This window comes from Eptatretus burgeri, chromosome 8 (assembly GCF_056783735.1).
Source record: "Eptatretus burgeri isolate ZD-2024b chromosome 8, Ebu_testis_v1, whole genome shotgun sequence".
NCBI lineage: Eukaryota > Metazoa > Chordata > Myxini > Myxiniformes > Myxinidae > Eptatretus > Eptatretus burgeri.
This window is the reverse complement of record NC_140968.1, coordinates 54168727-54189591: the sequence shown is the minus strand read 5'-3', so window position 1 is coordinate 54189591 and position 20865 is coordinate 54168727. Positions and strand designations below refer to the sequence as shown.

Below are 20865 nucleotides of genomic sequence, written 5' to 3'. Positions count from 1 at the left end.
TCCATAATATTTAATGCATACCAGCAAACATTTCAGAACAAATACTTGGACAAGCTGAACAATTAGGTTCTAATTTTTTCTTTCTTTCTTCAGAATACAATGATTTTGAGCGCAAACTTCTTTTAAGAGCAACGAGCTGTGATGTGACTTGAATTTTTTTTCTTTTTCTCTTGCCAAATCCACATGCTTTTGTGCATCATCATGTTTCTCTGTATTTTGTATTGTTCCATGTTTTTTCCCCCTTACCCTATTATTTCTCCTCTTCTCTTCTTCTTCTTCTTCTTCTTCTTCTTCTTCTTCTTCTTCTCCTTCCATTTATTCTTCCCTTCTTACCTTATATCTGGAGGCTCCAAATACTCACAATTTCATCACAATTTAAATATATTTCATATTTATAAATGATTAGGTCAATCTTTGATACCTTTCCTTTCAGTTCCTTGGAATTTGATTAGCTTCAAATTTGTGATGCAAAATACCACCTGAGATAAAATTAATGTCAATTCAAAATTGAAAATTTGATGTGAGATTGCTATGTCTTTAAAAAATAATCAGGCTGAATTTGATTATAGTTTTGATCTAAATGATACAGTATCAAATATATCCATCCAATATCATACAGAGAATCAGCTCAAAAAAATTATATCCCATGAATGAAATGTTTTTCTCATTCTTACATGTAAACATAAGAAGTATTAGGAAAAGTTTTGGAAACTTGAGCCTGCTTTTAGAAAGAAAAAAAACCTAAAAACTTCTGTGATTGCTCTCTCGGAGACATGGCTCTATGATAAACCATGTTCTCTTTTTTATTTCCAGGTTTTGAATTATTAACAAATAATAGGCAAACTAGAGGAGGTGGAGTTGCATTGTTCGTTTCCTTAAATTACGATTTTAAGATACTTTCTGAGTTAAATTGCATGACCCCTGCACTAGAAACGATTTTAAAAGAAATTCTTAATCCTGGTTAAAAAAAGGAATATTGATCGGTGTTATCTTCAGACCACCAGGCTCAAATCAAAATAAATTCTTCGAAGAATTTCAAGTTCCATGATCAAATCCAATATTTACAGACAAACACTGGTTTTTGATGGGTGATTTAAATGTTGACTTTCTTAGTTGTCACCAAACCTCTTTTTCACAAGTTTTTGGACACAATATTGTCAACTTAATTTATTCCAATTATCGGCAGAGAAACAAGAATAACTGAACAATCAGCTACATTGATTGGTGATATTGCGACGAATGGTTATCCACATCATGAAGCAGGAATTGTCCTATCAGACATTATGGCCCATTTTTGAGACTTTGCCCAAATGCATGTGAATAACTTGTGCAAAAATATTTCTGGAAGTACTGGCATCATTAATAATTTTTTTTTAATTACCAAAATAAATACTTCTTTCATTATATTCTACTCTGATCTTGTCTAGACTGAATTGTTGTTTACTTGCTTGGGGAAATTTTTTAAAGCTGCAGATAGATAAGATTTTTATGATTCAAAAAAAAGAGTCTTCTTCTTCTTCTTCTTCTTCTTCTTCTTCTTCTTCTTCTTTCGGCTGCTCCCGTTAGGGGTCGCCACAGCGAATCATCCGTTATGATCCGCATAATGATTTGGCACAGGTTTTACGCCGGATGCCCTTCCTGACGCAACCCTGGTCGCCTCTTACGACACAGGGATATGGTACACCTATTCTAACCGGGGCATATACCGGGCCCAGTACACTGGTACTCACTTTGCCGACCTCGGAAGGATGACAGGCTGAGTCAACCTTCTGGTGTGTATTAATTCAAGCGGCAAACGGGGCTTGAACTCAATACCTTTTGGATCCCAAGCCACTACCCTAACCACTACGCCAACACCAGGCTTATATGATTCAAAAAAGAGTAATGAGATTTATTTGCAACAAAGGCTATCAATCTCACACAAACAATTTATTTCTTGAAAACAAAATTTGAAAGATAAACAAATTGTACTTATATCAGTTGGGAACCATTATGTTCCAGCTAGACAGACAAGAATTATCAAATAACTTTGTGCAACTGTTTACTAAAAATTAGAGTCCATGTTTAAGCTGAAAGACAAAACAGGATGCTCCACCTCCCACAAGTTAGAACAAATTCTGCAAAGAAAACGTTAGTTTTTGTGGGATCCAAATTTTGGAATTCATTAGATTTGAACCTAAAATCAACTCCCGGCCTTTATTCATTTAAACATAAATTGAAATTATTACGATTTAATGAATATAGATAATCTTATTCTGTTAACCAGTAGTCCAAGTAAGAAATTAGTGAAATCTATATTGTATTTACTTGAGCTTTTGGTCTCTTCTTCTTCTTTCACTCTAAATCTGTGTTGTTCAAATAAATCCAAGTGTATGTTAATACATGCATGTATTTCACTTACTGTATATGTATGAAATGGGGGTCTATATAATACATGCCTGGCTTTTAACAGAGATTTCTCCATGTCACTTCACATTCATATTGCCTTCATTCCTCATTTTTGTATTTTATTGATGATTGTGCAAATGCAATTGAACTTGAAGTGGCAGAAAAATCCCCAAACTAGAAGGGGATATACTTTTCCACATTGTCTTTGGTATTCTTCTAATCCCAAGTAAAAATCCTCCTAGTTTTAAAGATACATGCGTTACCCCAATTCTTGCAGGTGGGATAATGTACTACCCCAATTTATCGCCAATTTGAATTTCAACTTCTAAGAGGTACTGAGTTAAGAGGTACAGAAAATGCATGTTGGCATACAAGCTACTACAATTTGTGCCCCAGAAATTATTTTCCAAATTCTTTCCAAGAGGTCTGGGTAATAAGGTGGTAATCATCCAAACATATGCAATTCCTTGATTTTTGCAATAATAGATCCTTTCCTAACCATTGCTCTGCAATATATTCTGTACTCATTTTAGCTTCTTGGTTATGGCATCCCTGGATGATAAAATCACCAACACAGAATGTTTGCGTTCGAGCAACACGATTAATGGCAACTAGGATTACACAAATGGAAATGTAATCGTTTATTGATGTAGGTTGGTTTTTTCTGTGCACAGACGTCTCAAAAGGACGATCATGTAGCCGGTGGACCTCAACATCTAAAAAGGCCAATCATTTCTCTTTGGGCATTTGATACTGAGAGAATGTGTTCCAGTTGCTCTGATGTATGCATCTCTGATTCACTCCCACACTATATCAACCTTTATCCCTATTCCATCTCCCTCTTTTCCATTTCACGCTTGAAACATCAGCTTTTCCTTGCTTTCCACAATGGTTTGCGTACTTCGATCGATGTTCTGTTGATTTTATCTATTGTCCTGCGTGTACACCAACACAAACAGATACTGATCTTCACGAAAACTATTCTACCATTTATTTTGGGTCTACTGTGACCATCAGTCTCAATAATTTCACAAAGGGAATGCACCAATAAATTGGAAGTTTCTTTGAACCTTTTTGTTCTGTTAGCAGTGATCCAGCACTCCAACTAGCCACACATGTTTCTTCAAAGATAAGGTTTTGCAATCCAGTTCACTTTATTAGCCGGTGCTTAAAGTCCAAAATTGAGATTAAGGAATTCAACTCCAAGCTCTTTTCATGGAAATTAAGACCAATAAACTTCACCAGTTCATTGTTCCTCCTTTCACCAATACATCACAAGGGCCTCACAATACAGTTATTGAAATTCCATACAACTTACTGTTTGTGGTCAAAAAATAAAAAATAAAAATCAGTCCTCAGCGGGCTGTCAAGATAGCCAAGAAGTTATGCACACTCAATTTTGAGCTGTCTAACCTAAGTTTGAATATCAGCGCAGCTATAAACTGTTGCCCTCATGTTTCAGATGCAGGGTGAGGCCTGAATGCATGTTCCATCTCTTGGATGGACAATAAAACTGGGAGCTCTGTCTGCCAACATTACTTGTAATTTAACGATCCCACGGTGTCCTTCGCAAGAAGTTGGTGAGCTATCGCTGTCACACTAGCCAAATTCCAGTCTACAGCAGGCATTGGCACACTGGCCAACTTTGTTTGTAATTGGAAGATTGCAATAATGACACCACCGCACCCCTACAAAAACAGATGCTAACCTGTAGCCACGTACTACGTATGAATGACTAGCATCTGTCTTCAGAAATTGATTAAACTTTGTGTGGGTGAATGTTTGACTTAAACATAAGAATGTCAATATTGTACTTTAAATGTAATCACCTGCATCAGCGTGTTGGGATTCCCGAAAAGAAGCTGAGTCCATCAGAGATGACACAAACTCATCAATGCTGAGCAATTTCCTCAGAAATCCTAATAGATGTGAGGGAGAGGGAAAACAAAAAACAAAAAAGGGTATGAAACATAATAAAGAGGAAAGGGAAAAACAACATTATATAACACACCCGAGGGTTTTATATAAAAAAGCAAAATAAAAATCACAACACTTAAAGGACCAGGCAGGGCATTTCATGATACAGGGGGAGGCATTGATTTGTTTTAACTTTAAAGCTGGACTGTACTCTTACAGATCACATGGAAGTTGACAAACATCAAAAACACATAGCAGCGTGACCTCAAGAAAAATAGAAAAGAAAAATCGAACCCATATAACTGTCTGCATTCAAGTAAAAACAATGATTACAAAGCACAGAAGTGCAAGTACAACACACGACTGTGGCTGGCAGGTTACTTCAGAAAGATCGCATCATGATAGACAGATTCACATCACATCATTGTGTTAGCTTGAAGCACACTCCCTCATAAATTATAATATAAAATGTCAGCTCAGCTGAGATAAATCACTTTACAAGGACTTTTTTCCGAGGAGGAAGCTCATGGAAGAGCAACATTGAATTGACAGTGGGATAGCAGAGATACATACAATTGGACACAACCAGCAATAAAATGAATGAACAGGAAAGGAAGAGTGAGAGAGTGAGAGAGAATGAGAGAATGATAAAACACTGAAACCAACTAGAGGGGGAGCACTCGGTAGAGTGCAAAACCTCCGCCGCCAATACTGCGAGGTCACTCAAGTGAACCTGATATCCTATTCATTCAATTTGATGTCAACAGTGCTCACAGAGTTATAGTTTGCAACTTTCCCTTTTACTTTTAACTTTTACATACTCAATTCATTCGTCATAACTAGATTCCTTGAGACAGAAATTGATTTCACGTGGGTATATCCACCTGAAGTTCCAAAATCAGCCGCAATTATAATTTTGGCATGTTTTTTTTGTTGGAAATCACTTATAACATGTAGAAATGCAAAAAAAAATAAATAAAAAAATCGAAATTTTGTTTAAAAAAAAGTTGCAAAAATTTTTTTTTTCTCTAACATTTTTTTTTTGGGGGGGGGGGACGTTGGAAATCACTTAAAACATGTAGAAATGCAAAAAAAATATTCAATTTTTTTCAAAATGGCCGCCATAGCGGCCATATTGGACTTTCGACCAAGTCCAAAACCTAATGGCATGATCCTTGGACCATACCTAATCCCCCCACCAAGTTTCGTCGAAATCCGTCGAGGAGTTTTTCCGTAATACTGTTCACAAACAAACAAACTAACAAGCAGTCATAGACTGATACTTACGAAATCGTCAAGTTGACCTCTGACCTTGTCTAATAAAAGCTGTCTCTCGAGAAGGTAGCGACGCAAACCAGAAATTTCTACGATGATTGTGTATCAAACCATCAAAAATCGTAACATCGACCGAAGCAAAAATGTCCATTTCGCCACACAATTATATTATACATTAACGTAACTCAACGACGCGTCTGCTCGAGCGCACTGCATCACGTGACGAGCCGTGACGCGTCGAGTGAAATATTTTTTATACGATCTAAAAACATCTCCAAAACATCCGATTTTTACCAGAATTTCGACAACCGAGTTTTAAGCGTCCTAAGCAATCGCAAAAACTGAAGACAAAATTAAAATCGAAGTTAAAACGAACTCGTAACGTCAAGCGAAGCAAAAATACTCCATTTCTCCAAATGAATTTACGGAATTATGTTTGACCTCACTGTGACCTTGACCTGTGACCGATTTTGACCAAAATCAAATCAGAACTAGCCATCACCCTCCTGAATCACGTGGTGTAATTTGACATTGGTAGCTTCTTCCGTTCTCAAGTTATCGTGCCTACAAACAAACAAACAAACAAACAAGCAGTCATAGACTGGTACTTACGAAATCATCAACTTGACCTCTGACCTTATCTAATAAAAGCTGTCTCGAGAGAAGGTGGCGACACAAACTAGAAGTTTCTACGATGATTCTGTACCAAACCATCAAAAATCGAATGCTTTGGATGTTTGACCTCACCGTGACCTTGACCTTTGACCGATTTTGACCAAAATCTAATCAGTGCTTGCCACCACCCTCCTGAATCACGTGGTGTAATTTGACATTGGTAGCGTCTTCTGTTCTCGAGTTATCATTTTTTGGATGTTTGACCTCAATGTGACCTTGAGCTTTGACTGATTTTGACCAAATCTAATCAGCACTAGCCATCACCCTCCTGAATCACGTGGTGCAATTTGACATTGGTAGCTTCCTCCGTTCTCGAGTTATCGTGCCTACAAACAAACAAACAAGCAGTCATAGACTGGTACTTACGAAATCGTCAACTTGACCTCTGACCTTGTCTAATAAAAGCATGAATCAGTCAGAAGCCCAAGGGGAGCTTGAATTCTGAATTCATTGTGGTCTACGATTTTACACTGTGGTTTGCAGATAATGAGTCCCAAACAAAAACTAGATTTATTATAAAAATTCCATTTTTTTGTTTTTATTTTTAAAAAAGTGATTCAGTACCAGCAGGATATGCCAGATAATAGGTGTATTACTTTTCAGAAGAATCTGATAAAAGACTTAATATATATATATATATATCAGTTATTCATTGCTGTTACAGAATTTCGACAACCGAGTTTTAAGCGTCCTAAGCGATCTTAAAAACCGAAGACAATATTAAAATCGAAGTTAAAACGAACTCGTAACATCGAGCGAAGCAAAAAATCTCCATTTCTCCACGCAAAACCTGAACGTCACTCAACGACGCATCTGCTCGAGCGCACTGCATCATGGGACGACCCGTGACGCGTCGAGTGAAATATTTTTTATACAATCTTAAAACGTCTCCAAAACATCAGATTTTTACCAGAATTTCGACAACTGAGTTTTAAGCATCCTAAGCGATCGCAAAAACCGAAGACAAAATTAAAATCGAAGTTAAAATGAACTCGTAACGTCGAACGAAGCAAAAATACTCCATTTCTCCACATGAATTTACGGAATTATGTTTGACCTCACTGTGACCTTGACCTTTGTCAAGGTCACATTTGACATTGGTAGCTTCTTCCGTTCTCGAGTTATCGTGCCTACAAACAAACAAACAAACAAACAAACAAACAAACAGGCAGTCATAGACTGGTACTTACGAAATCGTCAACTTGACCTCTGACCTTGTCTAATAAAAGCTCTCGAGAGAGAAGGTAGCGACGCAAACCAGAAGTTTCTTCGATGATTCTGTACCAAACCATCAAAAATCGAATGTTTTGGATGTTTGACCTCACTGTGACCTTGACCTTTGACCAAAATATAATCAGCGCCAGCCACCACCCTCCTGAATCACGTGGTGTAATTTGCCATTGGTAGCTTCTTCCGTTCTCGAGTTATCATTTTTTGGATGTTTGATCTCACTGTGACCTTGACCTTTGACCGATTTTGACCAAAATATAATCAGCACTAGCCATCACCCTCCTGAATCACGTGGTGTAATTTGACATTGGTAGCTTCTTCCGTTCTCGAGTTATTTGTACCAAACCATCAAAAATCGAATATTTGACCTCACTGTGACCTTGACCTTTGACCGATTTCGACCAAAATCTAATCAGCACGAGTCATCAGCCTCCTGAATCACTTGGTGTAATTTGACATTGGTAGCTTCTTCCGTTCTCGAGTTATCGTGCCTACAAACAAAAAAAAACAAAAAAAAACAAGCAGTCAGAGACTGGTACTTACAAAATCGTCAACTTGACCTCTGACCTTGTCTAATAAAAGCTGTCTCGAGAGAAGGTGGCGACGCAAACCAGAAGTTTCTACGATGATTCTGTACCAAACCATCAAAAATCGAATGTTTTGGATGTTTGACCTCACTGTGACCTTGACCTTTGACCGATTTTGACCAAAATCTAATCAGCACGAGCCATCACCCTCCTGAATCACGTGGTGTAATTTGATATTGGTAGCTTCTTCCGTTCTCGAGTTATCGTGCCTACAAACAAACAAACAAACAAACAGGCAGTCATAGACTGGTACTTACGAAATCATCAACTTGACCTCTGACCTTGTCTAATAAAAGCTCTCGAGAGAGAAGGTAGCGACACAAACCAGAAGTTTCTACGATGATTCTGTACCAAACCATCAAAAATCGAATGTTTTGGATGTTTGACCTCACTGTGACCTTGACCTTTGACCGATTTTGACCAAAATTTAATCAGCACTCGCCATCACCCTCCTGAATCAGGTGGTGTAATTTGACATTGGTCGCTTCTTCTGTTCTCGAGTTATCTGTACCAAACCATCAAAAATCGAATATTTGACCTCACTGTGACCTTGACCTTTGACCGATTTTGACCAAAATCTAATCAGCACTAGCCATTACCGTCCTGAATCACCTGGTGTAATTTGATATTGGTAGCTTCTTCCGTTCTCGAGTTATCGTGCCTACAAACAAACAAACAAACACAAAAAGAAAGTCATCAATATACTTTCGAAATCTTTTGATTTCATAAGTAACAAACAAGCAGTCATTGACTGGTACTGACGAAATCGTCAACTTGACCTCTGACCTTGTCTAGTAAAAGCTGTCTCGAGAGAAGGTAGCGACGCAAACCAGAAGTTTCTACGATGATTCTGTACCAAACCATCAAAAACCGAATGTTTTGGATGTTTGACCTCACTGTGACCTTGACCTTTGACCGATTTTGACCAAAATCTAATCAGCGCTAGCCATCACCCCCCTGAATCACGTGGTGTAATTTGACATTGGTAGCTTCTTCCGTTCTCGAGTTATCTGTACCAAACCATCAAATATCGAATATGTGACCTCACCGTGACCTTGACCTTTGACCGATTTTGACCAAAATCTAATCAGCACGAGCCATCACCCTCCTGAATCACGTGGTGTAATTTGACATTGGTAGCTTCTTCCGTTCTCGAGTTATCGTGCCTACAAACAAACAAACAAACAGAAACGGAAGGCATCAATATACTTACGAAATCTAAAGATTTAGATTTCGTAAGTAACAAATTTCGTAAGTACCAAATTTCGAAATCTAAAGATTTCGTAAGTAATAAACAAACAGAAACGGAAGGCATCAATATACTTACGAAATCTTTAGATTTCGTAAGTAACAAACATACAAACAAACAAACAGAAACGGAAGTCATCAATATACTTACGAAATCTTTAGATTTCGTATGTAACAAACAGAAAGGGGTGAAAACGATAACGTCCATCCATCTTCGATGGCGGAGGTTAACAAGTCAGAGGAGGGTTGGGTTAGGTAGGGTTAATGGGAGTAATAAGCATTATGCTCGGATGGCATGAATTGGCGGTTCACTGCCTGCTTAAAGCCCTGAAGAGAAAAGTGGGGAACAATGACTTCTGGAAGGCAGTTCCCTGTTTGCAGCTCGATTTGGAAGCTGCCTTTGCTATGTGGTTGGCCTATGAGAAGTCATGACTGATGATGAGGCCGAGACATTCAAGAAACTAAACCTCTTCCAGTGGCTGACCATGGAAATACATGCAGTGCCTTCAGAAAGTATTAACACCCTTGACTTTTTTCACATTTTGTTGTGTTACAGCCTGAATTCAAAATGGATTAAATTGAGATTTGATGGTCGGAGATCAGCCTCTTTGATACCAGAAAAGACAACTTCAGCCACAATGATCCTTGACTTCCATGACTTTGCTTGTAATTGGAAGCAAGCTCACTGATTTGTAATTGATAGGATTGGTGTTTGTATCATTCTTTTAGATGGGAGTGATTGCTGACTTCCAAGCCAATGAGAGGTTGCCAAAACAGGACAGACTGAATATGGCAGATAAAGGGGAAGCAAGAATGGCTGAGTAAGATTTGAGAACATGGGCACTGTGCCATCACAGCCTGTTGCTGAAGCAGGGTGAATGTCAGATAGATTTCTCTCAACTTTCTCTGGTGAAAAAGATACAAAATGCAGTGGACATTGGGTAAGATTAGGACAGAGCAGGATGGGTTGGGTATATGAGATTTGGAGGCAAACAGAGTTAAGATATTACACCCCATACCTTGCATCCATCAGCAAAAGCCCCTTATCCTTATCTGCAGTAATACCATTTTAGGTGAAGCAGGGAATGGAGGGAGAGTATATAATAGGCAGAAATGTCAACAAGTCACCTGAGCCAAGTCTCAAGTCTATGAGGGAAAGTCTCAAGTCAAGAGTCACATCATTATCATAGACCTTGGTTGTGTGTCAGACTTTAATACTCAAAGGTTTAATGAGTAATGAGCTGGTTGTTTATACGAGCTTGATGATTTTTTGGGTATGTATACTCTCTAAAATAAATGACAAAGAAAAAATAAAAATGACAAAATGGTTACAATCGGTAATGAAACTCGGTGACCAGATTCAGTCTTTTGGTGTCATTAATCTTGGTGATTCTGCTCGAAATATGGAAGGTTGGCGATTCAAACCCCAGCCAAGTCATACCAGACTTTTAAAAAAAATTGTATTTTACTGCTCCATTGCTTGACATTCAGTATTTCAAAGGATAGAGCACAAAAGACAATCCCTATAGGATGATAGCATCTCTGGGGAGGAGGGAATTCCTCCTTTAGAGGGGGCCCTGCTGTCATGTGATGAGAGGCAACACCATTGTTGTGAAGTCGTTTCCCCCAATCTAAGTGGCTATGTTATTTGTCTGTTTGTTCATATACACCCATGACCGTGTGTGCATGTTCGTGTGCGTATGTGTGTACTATTTCCACTACGAGCCACAGAACACATCGGTTAAACTGAGAAATTGCACTTAAGAAATGACATTTGATAACATTCTCTCAAGTCAAGCTCGATGTGGACGTAACATGATACCAAGACTTAAAACTACAGAAAGCTACACACTCTCCAAGGACTCGTCCTACGTCTCACACAACCAGCATGAGCCCACTTTGCACCTCATGCTGAAAGGACTGGTCCTACATTTCACATGTAACCAGCATGAGTACACAGGCTCAGTGTTGCTGTATGAGTCAGTGTTAGTGCAGTGCAAATGTTAGAAAGTTAGAAACGAAACGTGCTAGAACATCTCATGGAAAAGAAAATTTACTTCTGCGGGTGAGTTTTTACGTGACAAATGAAATTTGATGTTGTGGATGGGCCATCTGAAATGTTTATATCACATGTTTGACATACAGCACTCCGATTAATCAATGCACCTTCAAAATGTTTATCTGCAAATATTGTTGCGAATTTGGAAGCTTACAGCACACAACAGCCAGGTCCTATAGATCAGCTATATCAGTAAGTATGTGTTTCTAGTTAGGGTCCCGTCCTATGTTTAATGGGTGATTAATTGTACATGCGCTGCGAGTTATTTTGATAGTTAGGATTTAAATTACCAACAATAACTACGACACCTGCCCTCGCTTTCTTCCACCATCATCCACCGGCACCATTGCACGCATGCATGTCAGCACGTACGTGGGCGGAGTCCAGTGTGCTAGGCGGGGTTTCTCTGGACGTTGGTGTGCTGGCTTCACCCCAAATATGGGCACAAGCGTTGCGCTCTGGCTTCACCCCAAATATGGGCACAAGCGTTACGCTCGGGCTTCGCCCCAAATATGGGCACAAGCGTTTCGTTCTGGCTTGGCTCCAAATGTGGGCATAGAGCGTTCTCTCTACCCAATGAGGGAGTGTGAGCGTGGGATAAGAGAAGCGTGCGTGGGCTAAACGAGAGAGTTGTTGAGAGAGTTGAGAGTTGTCTTCTGGTCTTCGGAGGAGTGGTTGTCTTCTGGTCTTCGAAGAGTGGTTGTCTTCTGGTCTTCGAAAAGGATTTGTCTTCTGATCTTCGGACATCTGGTGGTCTTCTGAAGCCAGTCGTCACCTTCCTGGGGTCCTGCCAACAGAGCATCTTTTATTGCAGCCTGTGTGCCTGCAAGCCTGTTCAGTGAGCATCACCTGCCTGGGCTTGGAGCGGCATTGCGTGGCGGGTTCGAGTCCTGTCACACCGGATCGTCGAAGACCGCACGAGGCGGAGAGGTCCAAGAATAGGCTCTGACCTCCAATAAAGACCTGACGGGTCCGTTTCTTTTTGGGTGTACGTGTGTGTGTGTGTGTGTGTGTGTTTGTGGCACCAGTCTATTAAGTAAAACTGCATAAGCGCTTGTACATAAATTGCTATGCCTTCATTATTCGGTTAACTCTGCCTTCTTGCGTGCTCCCCTGTCCCATTATAAAAAAAATATCCCTTTTGTTGAATGTTCCAGCTCGTTTCTGTGTTTCTTTCATTGGCTTGGCACGGTGTGTGCTGAGAAATAGTGACGCCGTTTGGGCTGGTAAATTGTTCATTTGGTCCGACGGGCCTTGGTAATTTCCGCTTGGGTTACACACGGTTCGGGCTCGGTAACGGCTCGTTCCGCTGGAGGTCTGTCGAGGGTGTGAATTCCCCGGCAGCTTTGTCCGCGTGGGTAATTAGGTATTTTGAAGTTTGGCAATTGACCCTACCCCACGCGGTCGAATTATCGGCGATTCATGGTCCAGTAAGGGACCCGTGCCTTTCGGACTTATCCAAAAGGCACGACCTCAATTCCGGTGTGTTCGGTGGAGCCGACTCTACTGCTCACTCTAGCGGTCGTGCTCGCCACCGATACCCGGCCCCGTAACAATATGATCACCATCAGAATCTCCGCCATGCTATTGATAAAGTGAAGTGTGCATACGCAGTGTAGTAGCAAGCTACGCAGTGATGCTTAGTCTCAACGGTGTAATGGTAAGAACGTCCACTCAAAGCTCAAACCATTACGTGTGTGTTTGTTTATTTTAGTTCCATTATGAGCCATAAACTTGGGATCCTAGGGTCCTGAGTTTGAGTCCCATTGGCTGCTGAATTAACACCAGGTGGGGTTCACTCAGTCTGTCATCCTTTCGAGGTTGGCAAAATGAGTACCAGTGTACTGGTCCCGGTATGTGCCCCGGTTAGAATAGGTACACTGTATCCCTGCGTGTCGTAAGAGGCGACTAAAGGGTTGGCGTCAGGAAGGGCATCTGGCCATAAAAACATTGCCTCAAAAAGAGAACCATGATTGTCATGGGGCCCGCAAAGCTAACCCCTGCTCTAGCATGGAAAAATGGCCTCAAAATGCTTGTGTGTGTGTGTGTGTGTGTGTGTGTGTGTGTGTGTGTGTGTGTGTGTGTGTGTGTGTGTGTGTGTGTGTGTGTGTGTGTGTGTGTGTGTGTGTGTGCCATAAAACATATCCATAACAATTCCATAAGTATGCCGTATGGCATACATGTCTTCTCAATTCAAGGACGTAGAATACATATAATGAAAGATACTACAGCTTGACTTGCTTTTCTCCATAATTTACCTCCTTTTACTCCACTAGACAAATGTATGTGTGATCGGAAGCTTGGAGTTCAGCGGCACTTTGGGCGCTGCATAACTCGTACCTTCTCTAAGCTTGGCATGATCTATTTCCAGAGTTCATGTTCCCTTTGGCACGTGACTCTGGTGGTATTTGTTTATAAATATAATTACATCCCACCAGACACCAAAAGAAAATTAGTCACAAACACATCACTGAGATATATTTATTTTGATATAGTGCTCATTCATTTGTCATCATTGTCAACAAGTCTACAAGCTAAAGTCTCAGGTCTTTAAGGCCAAGTCTCAAGTCAAGTCATAAGTCACAAAATTTGCGACTCGAGTCCAAGTCGCCGACTCGAATCGCCATCTCTTTAGTATACACTGGAGACAGACTTGACAAGGCACCACCATTACTTAGAAGAAGGAGACTGGTTGGAAACTTCAGCATTGAGAGTTAAAAGATGGTGTTTTCTGGAATGCCTCAGGATGGACACACACTTGTTGCAAGCCTTTTGGAATGAACTAAAGTTGCCCTCAGTTGGGTTAGCTTTCCATGTTGAGAGTAAACTGCTTGACCACAACCAGCTCCAAAGTATTCTGTGAACCAGGGTCTAGTCTAGAGGATGGATGTTGTATCTGCAGGCGAGATGGAATAAACCGGTGGATTAGAGAAAATAGGATTTTATGAAAGTATTCCCATGCAGAATAAATATGAGGTGCTGTGGAGATGGAAACCCAATCCTTTTGAGAGGGCAGATTGCAGCCCCTACCAGTTGGCCTGTGCAAACAGCTATGTTCTGTGTCAGTGAGGTTGCTGCCTTACAATAGCCAGAGATATGGGCTTTGACAAGAAAGTGGTCAGAAGAGCCAAGAGGGGCAGAGGAGGAACATGAGAGACTGGTTGGAAAGTAAATTAATGGCAAGGTCCACAAGAGAGAGGACATACTAGTTGGAGAAATCCACGTTCAGAAGCTTACACATTGCGTCAGACCCACAGAGTCACAGAAGGCCTTTGCTGCAATACCATGGCTAGTTGTAATACAGAGATAATATGCGTACCTCTGCCCTGGTATTGTGAGTGTGCAACTGTGCATGTTTGGCACTTAGGGGAATTTAGATCAATTTCTTCTTGTAATATTCTCCAAATTATTTAAATAATGTCCTTTTGTATAATAGAACATTTATTTATTTATGAAACTACCAAAATCACGAATCACTTGCTCTCCCTCATGCACAGATTTATCCCCTCTCATCTTCAGTTGTCCTACCCTTCCTCCCACCCTTGGTTCACTGAAGCTTGTGGCGAGGCAGTTGTCCTGAAACAACTTGCCTTTGCCTCATGGAAAGCAAACCCAACTGAGGGCAATCTCAGTTCCTTCCATAAAGCTCGGAACAAGTGTGTATCTACCCACAGGAGAGCCAGAAAACAACATCTTTCTCATCTCAAGTCTGAACTCTCAAACCTCTCTCCCTCCTCAAAATCCTGGTGGCATCTAATCAAATCTGTTTCCGGTGTATGTTCCCCCTCCATCCCCTCCCTTACCTCAAATGGCAGCACTGCTGATACTGCACGTGAAAAAAGCTGCATGCCTAAACTGGGTGTTTGCAGCTAAATCTTGTGTCCAAAACCCATCGCTTTCTCAACCCACCTTACCCAGTCGCACCCAACTGTCCCTGGACTCTGTGTCCTTTCTCCTGACAAGGTGGAGAGCTTGCTGTCAAACCTCGACTCAGATTCTGCAACCGGTCCAGACGGCATCAGCCCACGTGTCCTCAAAGCCTGCTCTTCTGCTCTTGCTCACCCTCTCTCTGTTCTATTCACCCTCTCATTTGCTCAAGGCCATCTGCTTGGAAATCAGCAAACATCACTTCCCTGCACAAAAAGGTGCAAAAACAGATCCCTGCAACTACAGACCAATCAGCCTTCTCCCAATCCTCAGCAAGATGATGGAATCCATCATCGCCTCAGACATGAAATCCTTCCTCTTCTCCAATGGCTTGATTTATGATCATCAATTTGGTTTCAGACCAGGTCACTCTACCCTGGATATGCTGCTTCTGCTCTCCCAACAATGGATGGAAGCCCTCAATGCCAGACAGGAAATCCGAGCCATATCCCTGGATATATCACGTGCTTTTGACACAGTCTGGCACCCTGCCCTGCTCACCAAACTCTCTTCCTATGGTATCCAAGGCCATCTCCACTCATGGCTCGCAGACTTCCACTCCTGTCGCAGTCAACGTGTGGCCCTAAATGGAGTTCTTTCATCCCCCCTTCCTGTCCAGGCTGGAGTTCCTCAAGATAGCGTTCTGGGCCCTGTTATTTTTCTGGTTTTCATCAATGGTCACTCCGACTCTCTGGAAAATCCTCTATGTCTCTTTGCTGATGACTCCACCCTCTGCCGTACCATCGGTCATCCCTCAGACCAGCAAGCAGCAGCTTCTTCGCTCACTGCTGATCTGGATAAAATCACAAACTGGTCCAACACGTGGAACATGTCTTTCAATCCGGACAAATCTCACACTCTCACTATGTCTCTTTGAAAGGACCGTTTAGAAACTCCCCCCCCCCCATCCACTTTCTTAACAATCCTCTGGAAGAAGTCCTTTCTTTCAAGCTTCTGGGTCTCACTATCTGCCATGACCTTTCCTGGGAAAGCCACATTTAAAACCTCGCCTCCAAAGCCAGTCGCCGACTGGGAATCCTCCGTCGTGCAAGGTCCTTCCTCGGCCCACCTGAGCTCCTGACCACTTACAAAGCTTTTGTCCGCAGCCTGATGGAGTACTGCTCTCCCCTCTGGGCTGGTGCTCCTGCCTCCCACCTTTCTCGGCTTCATGCTGTAGAAACCAAGGCATTTTGGATCATTGGCATCTCCCGCAATGAGGATGAATCTTTGGGCCTCTCACTCAATCACCGCAGGTTGGTCGGTGGTATTTCTGTCTTCTACCGTCTCCTCTTCAGCCTCGCCCCCCCTGCTCTCTCTGCGATTTGTCCCCACCACATTTCCGCAGGGCGCTCAAGGTCCGCCAACAACCCCCTTCTGGTAAAACTACCAAAATCACGAATCACTGCTCACCTTCACTCTTTCATTCATCTTTTTTCCCGACTTTGGAATAAACTCCCCCACTCTATTCATTCCCATTCTTCCCTCCAGGCCTTCAAAACAGCTGTTCACCACCACCTCTTATCATCCCCCATCCAAATCCTCGATCTTTTCTACCCCCGATTATCCACCCAAGCACACCTCCTTCAAATTCCCTGCTTTCCTTCCTGAAAGTCCCTGGAATGTCCATCTTCTATTCCCCATGTTCCCCATCCCATCCCTCTCCCTTCCACAGATTTCCTGTCTCTGTTTCCCACTATTTTGTCCTTCCCACTCCCTCCCCTCCTGTCTCATGCCCCCCTTCATGTGCGTTGTGTGTTAGCTCTCATACGAGCCTCGACAAGGTATACAAAAAAAAATTAAAAATAAAAATAAAAACTGTGCATTTCACATCAGCTGCCATTTTGTGACGAGCAATCGTGCTAATTTGTAATTCTTGGGGGGTTAAAATTATTGTAACTTTGTTTGAGGAAATGTGCGGGATTTTCCTTGCAATTTCACAGGCCTACAGCAACTGCCCAACAAAGACTTGTAAATAAAAGCTTTAAGTGGCCCATCCTTCCATACTGCCCAGCCGAGAAACAGTAGCCGTTGGAAGTGTCAGAATTACGTTTTGAGCGGTTCGCTGCCATTACACCCCACAATACCATTTACTTACTTGCTACTGCAAAAGCTGACATTGACATTGGGATGGACGATTGCCCTTGTGCACTGCTGAAATTTGCCAATTGGTAAGGGCAGAAATAATGACAAACATTTGTCATGAGATAAGAATGATGCTTGCATTTCCTTCAGACAAGCCAACATAGACACTTACCTTGATACATAATAATAGGGGAAGGAGAGGGGAGAACCCTCACATAACCAACCATTCAAGACCCTTAAAGCACACAGTAAGAATCCTTATTAGACAAGGACCTCCAAATGTCAGTCGATTTTGATACAGCAGGCACATGGATATCCTTTTGCAGGACACTGTATTCAGATTGTATCAACTTGATAATAAAGCTGAAACTGAGTCCAAAGAAAATTGATATTCCACAGAACAAGTTTATGAGATGAGAGCAAAATAAGAACCCAGGTATAATTTTTATCCATTTGGGTTGATTCTGTGCCACCCAAGAAGACCGAGCAAAATGCTTGAGAAAATCCCATTATCAATGAATGGGCTTCCTTTTTTGTGGTGGAGCTCAATGTACATCTGAACAGGCCTGACTTTCTGTGAAAGAACCTTCTATGTTGCCTGCTGGTCTACAGCAACATCATACAGCCTGCTAAACAGCACAAATGTCCATCAGACCACTGACTGTCTGTTGTACAGGAACATCATTCAGGACTTGAAGGATGTCTTTTGTGATGTTCTTGGTAGTTAACAAGGTTTCTCTTGCATAAGCAAGCAGCCAAGTCACTACTCATCCCAAGTCTGAACCACATTATGCAAGATTTTTAACATCATTTTTTGTTGCCTTGTCATCATTTAAGGAGTATCAAGTGAGAGTTTGTATTTTTCCTCAGTTCCTTCTTCAGTGTATTGGACATACGGTTTGTGATACAGGTCACCTGTTTTCAGGACATACTCAGCTTTGCCAGTGATACCCAATCTGTTGCGAGCCATTGGCACATTCAATAAAGTCTGGTCCAAGAGGAAATAGCAGATATTTTTCTGCAAGTTAAGAGTACAGCACTGTTTTCTGCTCAGCAATGGGATCCACTATCCTTGGTGCTGAAACACATTCAGCTCCCAGCAATGTGTGTGCATGCCTCTGAGACTTCACTGAAGCAATGTGGTGTGGACTATCAGGATCCTTCTATAGTGCTGTACTGTACTTTACTCCCTTCCCATTGTTTCTGTAATGACATCTCTTGAAATGGAACCCAGTCATGTTTAAAACAAAATAATGTATCTAATCACACAAACACAGAAAAATATCTGATTGATATATGTACATGTTCAGGTGACTTACAGTAAAACAGAAAATGCATGGATTTTTGATGCATTTGGCAGTTTTAGAATTGTAATGGAATAAGTGGCTAATGACAGTCTACAGATCAAAATTTCCCAAAGTTTGTAGCGGTTCTCAAAAAGTACCAAACGTTTTTCAAAACTGATGCGTCGTTTTTACACTGTAAAATTTTAGGTACTGGCAAGTACTAATTCTTGAGATATTTTATTTCATACATGATTACTACAGAGGCTCAGTGGTCTTGTAATACAAATACAGTACTTCATCATGCAATTTGGTCAAAGATTATACTTTTATTGAAAAAAAAAATTCTTACCCCATTCTTCAGAAGAAAAAAAACCTCCAGTCCCCAAGATGGAAAACTCAAACCCATAATTTAAAAGAGAGATAGCTATAATTTATACAAACTCACCAAGGCCATTAACTTTGAGCTGACGTTGCTGAGCCAAGGACAAAGCCTTGGGAAGCAGGGTGCAGAGTTGCGAGACAAGTCCATAGGTTTCATGGTGAAAAGACCCTCCAATCCCAAATAAATGGAAAAGAACAGAGCAAAGCAGAGCCCGCAGTGACTCATCAGGGTAGGCTAGACCACAGCAGAGTCGTTGCAGCAGGTCAGCTGTAAAACATGGTGTCACATGAGCTAAAATTGAGGTTCTAATGATGGCAGACAATCAAATAATATTAGCAATGTTTCTTCATAATTCCAGGAACAAAGGTGCAAAGAAAATATGTCAAGAAAATACACATGATCAAGGAAGACCTGTATAACATTTTCCTTGAAATAAGAGTACAAGGCCACTGTCTGTGCAATTGCATCAGGTATTTTTCAAAGTGTTAAAAGGTACCTTGATGGGCCACAAACTGTGCACAGACTGTAGGATGGTAGTTAAGAAGTTGGCCAAGTAAAACGAGAAATGGCTGGATCTCTTTGAAGTTTGTAGTTCCTAAAACCTGCAAAAGTGTGATTTCCATTTAGCATAGACTAAAGTACATCTGGAGTTATATTTTCTGAAAGTCGACTGATGTGGGTTTTCAAGGGTCGATACCGATATTTCGAGAGCAGGGGGTCGAATGACATGCGCATCTCATTAAACGACTGTATTTAATAATAATAAAAAAATGAGAATTACATACAATTGTTGACCTTAAATATACAAATTAATTTAACACAATATTAACTGAGCTTGCTTGCTCATGCACAACATCATAGTACAATATAGGCTAACTGCCAATATTATTTTATTTATCAATGCAATGATAATGTCGAGCAAAGCTTAAACACGTAAGCAGCCACAAATCCGGGATCCTAATATCTGGTTTTACATGAAAACCACCAATTTTTCAAGCGAAAACTATAATGTTGAGATTTAGGTGAAAAAAAAAACAAAAAAAAAGAAAAAAGTAACAAAAAATATTTTTATTCCTGCCTCCCACAGTTCTAGTAGTAGCTGCCATGTTAGGGTGGTGTTTGTTTCATTATTCCCACTTTGTGCATCATATACAGGAATTCCTCCTTTAAAGTGGTAGTTGCATGGCGAGAATTTACCACGTTAGCTGAAAACGTGGAAACAAAAGTAATTTCCCCATAAGAAACAATGTAATTGGTGGATGTTGTGTATCAGGACATGGGTGGATATTTAAATAAAATAAAATGAACCTTCACCAACCTATGTTAAATGGTGTTGCTTGCGGTGATGGAGGTGGAGTTATCGAGGGGAGGAAGTTGCAGGGTCATCAACATCTGAGTTGCAGTTAATCACTTTAAGCTGTTTTGCAGTTAATCACATTGCAGTTAATGTGACACTTTTTATGCAATAACTTGCAGAGTACCCGCCCTATGGGCGATCTTGTTCCAAGCATGCAACACGTTCTGATGCATACCTTTATTTGGGCAGTGTATAGGCAAGTGACAGCTCTGTGTAGGAAAAATAAATAACCCGGGTTACGTGCATGAAGCAAAAACATACTGACTACCAATGATTCAAAACACCTGACAGCATTGGAAAACGTGGGGACAGGAATACTGTGCTGTAAATGGTGGGGACTTGTAATACCCTCCCGCACCTGGAGGCAGCACGACATGATACACATTTACATAGATAATTTGGGTCCCCCCTCACTCATCCCCCACCCCCAAGATAAAAACACCCCTATACAT

General features: G+C 41.0%; 1 protein-coding gene across 7 annotated transcripts in view; it reads right to left on the bottom strand.

Moving 5' to 3' along the window:
• The window catches only part of MEI1 (meiotic double-stranded break formation protein 1), a 212461-nt gene that overhangs the window by 151009 nt on the left and 40587 nt on the right, over positions 1 to 20865 (bottom strand). For all 7 annotated transcript variants that reach the window (XM_085892099.1, XM_085892094.1, XM_085892092.1 and 4 more), the window contains 3 exons: positions 19553 to 19658; positions 19120 to 19323; positions 4218 to 4307 (listed from right to left, as the gene is read on the bottom strand). In XM_085892099.1, the coding sequence (XP_085748225.1) occupies positions 4218 to 4307; positions 19120 to 19323; positions 19553 to 19658 (400 nt within the window). The remainder of the gene's footprint in view (positions 1 to 4217; positions 4308 to 19119; positions 19324 to 19552; positions 19659 to 20865) is intronic.